Source organism: Eubalaena glacialis, chromosome 5 (genome assembly GCF_028564815.1).
Source record: "Eubalaena glacialis isolate mEubGla1 chromosome 5, mEubGla1.1.hap2.+ XY, whole genome shotgun sequence".
Taxonomy (NCBI): domain Eukaryota; kingdom Metazoa; phylum Chordata; class Mammalia; order Artiodactyla; family Balaenidae; genus Eubalaena; species Eubalaena glacialis.
In genome coordinates, this window is record NC_083720.1 from 1,240,876 (window position 1) to 1,248,310 (window position 7,435).

Here is a 7,435-nt window from a genome sequence, read left to right on the forward strand (position 1 = left end):
GTATCTAAGAAACAGATCCTGAAAGTTGAAAATAAAATTGTACACAAAGGTGTGTCAGGTGAAGTCAAATTAAAAAAGAATTGTTCTCAGACAAGGCAGAACTTGGGCCCCAGCGCATTCAGTGAGATGGAGGAAGGCCTTTTAACGTCAAAAGCACCGCCAGGGACCAGGATACATCCTGCAGGGTGTGCGCCAAATAACAGAGCAGCAACCCCCCCCAGAGCCACAATTCGCGGAGGCACAGGAGACAGCCAAGTGAGGGAAAGTCTACTGTGGATTCACCTCTTGGAGCGAGAGGTCCTAGGCAGAGAATCAGCATGGACTAAGCGCCAACTGAAAAGAGAAGCAGCCGTGCAGAGAGCCTGTGGCCGCAGCGGTGTGACAGCGGAAACGGGCAGCAGCGTCAGCTTCATCAGTAGAGGGACAGCTGGGCACCAGCATCTCGGCACTAAGGAGCCGATGCAGCTGCTCAGAGCAAGTTCGGTGGTTCCTTTCAGGGAGGCAGGAGCACTGCAGAGCAAGCACCTCTGAGGCGCGTCCACCTTCAGAGGAGCAGCTAGCGTCTGGGTGTGAGTGTGTGGCTGAGGCCCCCCCCACCAGGGCCGCCCGTCCAAGGCAGGGGAGCCTGGCAGGCGTCTCGATGCTGCGCTCCTGGGGTGCCTGTGTTTACACACGTCCTGTCCCCACTCACAGACCCCGTGTGGCGTTACCGCGTGACCGTGATGCTCTTTGTGGCCTAGTTTTAAGTGCCCTCCCGCCTCCGGTACATCTTTCTCCTGTCCCTTCCGGTCGCGCGGTCGATGAGAGACCCTTAGGGTGAGGAAGCCGAGGTCACTGCTCCCCGATGGCGGGCGATTGCATCGTCTGGGTTTTGCCACAATAGGTGTAAATCTCCGCGTACACACGGGCGCTTGCCTTTCGGGGGGTCGAGTCCCGGGAGCACGAGGGCGGGACCCTCATCGCTTTTGCCCGGGTGCATCTCAAGACTGCTTCTGCCGCGAGGTTGGCCCCCCCCCCCCCCCCCCCCCCCGCGTCAGCCAGCGTGGCCTCATGGCCTCAGGACGTTCTCCTTGCTTCCTCCACCGCTGGCCTGTCTCGACTTGCTGGCTGGTTTGTGTCGCAAGCGGTCAGTCTTGTCCTCTGTCAGGCTGTTGGTGTCCGGCTCCCTCGTTTGCCATCTGACGCCGGGGAGCTCGGCTCACTGCCCCCCGCTCACCAGCGCTCGGTCCCTCCATGTGGTGCTGACCTGCCTGCCCTCCGTGAGCAAGAGAAACAGGACTGGTTTGGGGGTGTCCCGTCCGAGTGGACCTGGGAGACCACGGTCTCAGTACAACACCAGTTGTCCAGCACGACGGTGACAGTTCCCTTTGAATGAGAACGTGATGGCTGAGAGTTGACCACGTATGTAGATGCTGCTTGAAACCTGAGTTGTGCCTTACAGGACCGTATAATCGACGCCGGCCCCAAAGGAAACTACTCCCGGTTCATGAATCACAGCTGCCAGCCCAACTGCGAGACCCTCAAGTGGACGGTGAACGGCGACACTCGCGTGGGCCTGTTTGCCGTGTGTGACATTCCTGCAGGTACGGTGCCCCCGGGGCTCCCCACGGGGCTCCCAGCCGAGCGGGCCGGTGGAGGGGCCCTTGTCCGATGCTGCCTGTGGCCGGACCGCCAGGCTCGGGGAGGGCGGGCGCCTGGCGATTTGGAAGTTGTGTTTTGTTTGGAATGTGCACCTTGCAGCGTGGACTCGAAAGCCGTGCGGGGACAGTACAGGTGCGCTGACAGGCGCAGGGCTCGTAGACCTGATGCAGGCTTCTTGGCAGGGTCGGGAGAAGGGCAGTGTCTCAGTGTGGCTTGTCTCCCTCACCCAGGGACAGAGCTGACCTTCAACTATAACCTCGACTGTCTGGGCAACGAGAAAACAGTCTGTCGGTGCGGGGCCTCCAACTGCAGCGGGTTCCTCGGGGACAGGCCCAAGGTGAGCGCGGTGGCGGGAGCGGAGTCTGCCGGGCGGGGCGAGGACGGCAGGGGAGGCCAGGCGTGAGACTCCGTGGCTCCTTGCTGGGCTCGCGGGCCGTGGCTGCCCCTGCAGAGGCCACAGGGTGCTGGGGCTTCACGGCCTGGAGCTGGGAATCCAAAGTCAGCGCCTCTGTACTCCCCTGGGGCGGGTCTGCCCCCGGCGCCTGGCGGCACGTGGCGTTCTGCCTGCGTGTCTGTTTCCGCGTCTCTCTCCCTCTTTCACAAGGACACCGGTTGGTCATACAGGGTTAGGGCCCACCTGCTCCACTGCGACCTCACCCCCGCTGCTTTACATCTGCAGCAACCCTACTTCCAAGCAAAGTCACATTTGAGATTCCGGGAAGGACATGGCTTTGCGGGGGGACACGGCTCCACCCAGCACACTTAGCCCCTTCCCTGTGCTGGGTAAAACCCGGGCCTGAAGCCTCCGGATGGCCACAGGCATCCAGGCCCAGAGGTGGGATGTCCACAGCAGGCCTGCTGCTTCACCTGGCTTTTTTCATTTGTTCTCACAAGACGCGCCGCGTGGGGAAAGAGCCTGCCCTGGGCCGCATGTCCGCTGAGCGGCGCTGCGGCCGGCGGCCTGTGTTGTTTCCTACAGGCAGTAAACGGGAACACGTCGGGCCCCTGCCTTTTCCCTGTCGGCTGCAGACCCCCACTCTTCTCCTGTGAGACCATCGTCAAGGGTCCCTGGCGCTCCTGACCTTGACCTTGGCCCTGGTGACCCCTCGGGACAGCTGGCCTCAGTGCACGCAGTTCCCTTGAGTGAACTGCATTTATTTCTTCATTCTAGACCTCGGCATCCCTTTCCTCGGAGGAAAAGGGCAAAAAGACCAAGAAAAAGACCAGGAGGCGTCGAACGAAAGGCGAAGGGAAGAAGCCGTCTGAGGACGAGTGCTTCCGCTGTGGTGATGGCGGGCAGCTGGTGCTGTGCGACCGCAAGTCCTGCACCAAGGCCTACCACCTGCCCTGCCTGGGCCTGGGCAAGCGGCCCTTCGGTGGGTCCCCAGCCCGGGCAGCCGAGGCCAGACCACTGGGCGCAGCCCTTGGGGGCCGGCAGGGGGTGGGGGAAGGCGCCGGGAGGAGCTGCTTGGGAGTGAGGGGCCCGCACGCCTGGGTCTCGGCTGGGAAGACGGGGAGGGGCTGGGGCTGGGGCTGGGCTCTGCCCTTCAGAGAGATGACGGGCTCCGGCGTGCACAGAGCGGCCGTGTCACCTCGGGAGGGAAGCCGAGAGGCCCTCACCCGGAGACAGAAGCGGAAAAGCTAGAAAAGGAGAGGTCAAATGTGTTTGACTGTAAAACAGAAACAGAAACACTGTTTGTGGCACAAGACGATGCAGCAGGGCCAGCAGGCAGGCGGCAGAGAGGCTCACGGCGGGCGTGCTGGTTCTCCCAGACCGCACTAAGAGCCTTTGCAGGGGGACGCCAGAAAGATCCCAGAAAGATCGGGGTCCCCGAAACACTCGGCCCGGCTGCACCCCCGTCACCGGAGAGCAGCCGGGGCGGCAGGGCCCCCGGTGCCGCTGGGCCATCTGGGCTCGGAGGTGGGGCCTGCTCGCTGCCCTCGGCCCCCCCAGGCCTCTGAGCACCAGCTTTAGCTTCTCTTTACCTTTTGACACTTGCGTGGAAAGCAGTGTCTTGTTTTAGTTTGTGTTCATCTGACTAGACTGAGTTTTAGTTTTCAACCATGAAAATGTTACAGTGTTACAAGTTGCCATTCCTCTCTTCTGTCTGGTGATACTTTGTTTCGTTGCAGGGAAGTGGGAATGTCCTTGGCATCACTGTGACGTGTGTGGGAAACCTTCCACTTCATTTTGCCACTTTTGCCCCAATTCGTTTTGCAAGGAACACCAGGACGGGGCAGCCTTCAGCTCCACCCAGGACGGGCGGCCGTACTGCGGCGAGCACGACTTGCGGGCAGAGCCGGCCGAGCAGCCCTGCCCGGAGCCCAAGTCCAAGGGGAGGAGGAAGAAGAGGAGGTGCTGGCGGAGGGTCACAGAGGGCAAATAGCGCCAGGCCGGGGCGGGGTGAGATCGGGCGGCCCCGGGTGGCCGGCCCGCCCTGCGGGCAGAGGGCCGGAGGACGCCGCCCGCAGCCCCCGGGACGCACGCACAGGCCTCTTCGGGAGGGGGCGCCTCCCGTCACTGAGCCATCCCAGCAGCGCCCGCTGCGCCGCACTGACCGTCCGAGCCGCGTGGTTCCAGCCGCGAGGTGCGGACGCCCCAGGACAGACAAGCCTGACTACGCAGCATTACAGCTACACTTGAATCTCAGAACGTCAAGGTGCCCTCCCGCTCTACTTTCCTAGGTTAAAGTTACGATGGAAAAGTAATTGGCATATGAAATGTTTTTATCTCCCCTGAGGTGTATAGAGTAGTATTTTTTCGGAGGATCACTCTTACCTCTTTTAATCTTGACAACGTCACCCAGCCTGCTTCCCCGTTGCCGTCACTCAGGAGAGGAGACCAGGGTGGGGCCTGGGCAAGGACTCAGACCCCGAGTGCCCTGGGAACCATGGTTTTGATGATTTTGCTCTTAGGAAACAGCTGTATGATTTCTTTTTTGTACTAATGTGAAGTTTCTCCTCAAAATGCTTCTTTTCCATCCTAGTGAGGAGCCGGCCCCAGGACGGTGACTAGCGTAGTGTTGTTGGGGGACGTCCCCTGTAGTTTCTCTCTCCGCGGACGCGAACCAAGCGCTGCTGCCACGTTGGCCTTTCAAGCACAGGCTCACGCGGGGCAGCCTCCCCGGAGGGGCTCATCACTTGGGGGAAGAGTTTGTACATTTTTTAGGTTGGCTTTTCTTTACCAGTTTCTGGCTTTTATTCTCAATATATTTTTGCTAAACTTGTTTCACAAATTACCACCGACTGAAATGCGTGTTTACTGATGCGTGTGTGACCCGCTGAGCTGTGTGACGCGGCAACTTAGGGAAACGGTTTGTCCGGCGCTCTGCCCAGCGGCATCTCGGGTGACCGTCGCGCAGCAGGGCACTGCTAGGTGCCCCCCCCCCCCCCCCGCCGGGACGTGGAGCTCGCGGGAGACGTGTGCGTCCAGGCACCCCTCTCGGGCTGAGGAAAGAGCGAGTTCAGGAGCATCGTCACCCCAAGTGACTCCACGCGTGCTGTGGGCCCGTTCCCGGGAAGCCTGAGCCGCGCTGGGCAGACGCCCTCGGCCGGGGCCCCTCGGCGGAGCGCTTGTCCTGGGACTCGGGCCGGCCTGCCGGGCGTGGGCACCCGGCCTTGGGACAGCCCGGCCGACACTGTCGCCGGGGAGGTTTCCACGGACCGTTAGCCCCACGCAGGGAGAGGCTTCTGCGGAGCACGGCGTTCCCCGTGGACCCCGCGACGCTGGGAGCGCCCTGCCAGGAGCCCGTGTGCCTGCCTGTCTCCACTCGCGATGGGAGGGAAGGGGACACTCGGCAGCAGGTGCTTTTTTCTGACCTTTTCTTCTTAAAATAACCTGAGGAGAACATCTCCTCTGCAGAAAAGTTTACACAGCTGTTCCTGAAAACTGCCACTGAGGTCTCCTGTTTGTCTGTCTCACCGTTTTCGCCTCGGAGAACTGCAGGATATACCAACACTTGGACCCAAGTTCACTACTGCTCCGTGGTTCTGCGACGTGAGCTGTGGGGGGAGGGGGGCGGTCTCGGCCAGGCCGGGACCCCCGGGGAAGCACCTGCTCCAGGTGCGAGGCGCCCGGGCCTCCCCGAGCGTGGACTAGGAGAGTCGGCTGACCGAGGCCGTCCCGCTGGCCCTTCTCTGGTGACCCTGGGGCAAGTGACCGTACGTAGGACCAAAGGAAAAACAAGCCGTGTCCTCAGCTGGTGCTTCCGCAGGCGGCTCGGTTCTCTCCGGAAACGCGCCTGCTCGGTGAGACGCAGGGGCCGTGGGGTATTTCAGTTCAGAACTCGTTTCTCTCAAATGGTCTTTTAAGAAAATACTGGATTGACGTAGATTTATGCTCCTCAGGCCCTGAACCTGGCGCCTGCGCGCTCTGGGGCTGGGCACGAGGGGCGCCGAGGCCTGGTGCCAGCACAGCGGCTGCGGTCGCAGCCCCGCCCTTCAGAGCCAGGGGCCTGGGTGGGGGCTGCTGTCACTTGCCCTTTCCTGCCAGTAAGGGACTTGTGCCTAAGTCAACATCAGAATTGGTTTTGCAGTGCACTTTGGGGGGCAGGTTAACTTATTTTTGTATTTGACGGTAGTAAAAATGCTGTGTGATTTTTGAGTCACTTTGCTGTTACTTCCAAATTCTTTTATAACCTTTCTGAAGGAAATACTGGAAAACTTATTTTAGATATGGTTGCCCTCTTTCCAAAAACTGTTAAACTAATGAGCAAATAACACTAACTCTGAGAATCTCTAGAAAACCAGTTTATGGATCTGAGCACAAGGCATTGGAGGAGCAGTGGCGCTGGAAGGGCCCTCCCGACGGGGCCGAGGCCTTTGCTCCGAGTCGGAGGGGAGCTTGCTTTGGGGGAGTCGGTCTTTCCCGCACATCATCAGCTTCAGTCCTTTGTCGTTAACGTGAAGCAGAAGAAACACGATGAGAACCGCCCACGCGCCTCAGGGTTCCTCAGCGTCGGGAGCTGACCAGGACCCCTCGTGTGTTGTGTCGGCGCCAGCGCGGGCCTCTGGACACGGGGACGCTTCTCTCCGTGGGGGTCGCAGGCCCACGTCCAAAGCGGGTGATAAGCTGCAAGCACCACGGGGAGGCCGCCTGGCGCCCCCGCCCGGGTCCCGTCCTCCGAGGATGCTCGGGACCCCCTGCCTCACCCTCAGGTCTGCGCCCCGGCGCCTTCCCAGTGTTTCCCCTGACAGACACACAAACTGCAGTGTGTGCGGCGCCATCTTCTAGAACTGCCGTATGTCCAGGAATAAGAAAAGATAAGCCTGTTTTTATGAAAGGTAACACAGACGACTGTCAGTTGCTGAACTCTTGATCCTGCGAGACGTGTAGCGTTTGATGAATGAGTGAAGTGCTGTGTCCGCGGGCGTCGTGTCCACCGCACCCTGTTGAGATGTGAAATTAAACAGAAACCTCAACGTGCCTACTGGTGTCTCAGCGTCGCACAGAACGAGGCCAGGCTCCGCCTTTGGGGGGGGTGTACCAGGTGCTACCGCCAATTTTGACAGACTTAAAAAACTTGAAATTCACTTCTGGGGGAAGATACTGAAATGTAGATTTGAGCATTGCTGTTTGCGGGGAAATAATAGGATTTAAGTTCGGAAGTTGTGTTTGGAAGATTGTGTATGAGTATTTTTGTATTAAAAAATTTAAAGGCTTTTTTCTTTATGTGGGATTGCATTTTGAAGTTTGGGGCTCTCTTCCATTTCCCCAGTCCCTTTTCTTTTTTTTTTTTGGTCGCGCTGCGCCTCGTGTGGGATCTTAGTTCCCCGACCAGGGATGGAACCTACG

At 59.7% G+C, this 7,435-nt stretch overlaps 1 protein-coding gene and 1 non-coding gene across 7 annotated transcripts in view; both read left to right on the top strand.

The window, feature by feature from the left end:
* Positions 1 to 7,296, top strand: part of NSD2 (nuclear receptor binding SET domain protein 2) — a 77,114-nt gene extending 69,818 nt beyond the window's left edge. For 5 of the 6 annotated variants that reach the window (XM_061191814.1, XM_061191816.1, XM_061191817.1 and 2 more), the window contains exons 19-22: positions 1,442 to 1,583; positions 1,872 to 1,978; positions 2,813 to 3,017; positions 3,864 to 7,296. In XM_061191814.1, coding sequence (XP_061047797.1) covers positions 1,442 to 1,583; positions 1,872 to 1,978; positions 2,813 to 3,017; positions 3,864 to 4,285 — 876 coding nt within the window. In that variant the 3' untranslated portion in view covers positions 4,286 to 7,296. Of the gene's footprint in view, positions 1 to 1,441; positions 1,584 to 1,871; positions 1,979 to 2,812; positions 3,018 to 3,774 lie in introns of all 6 variants that reach the window. The other variant, XM_061191820.1, reaches the window with a different exon arrangement.
* Positions 1,209 to 1,335, top strand: LOC133092820 (small Cajal body-specific RNA 23). The gene has a single exon (XR_009701175.1). It is a non-coding gene; the product is annotated as a small Cajal body-specific RNA 23 (non-coding RNA).
* Positions 7,297 to 7,435: the final 139 nt, after the last annotated feature.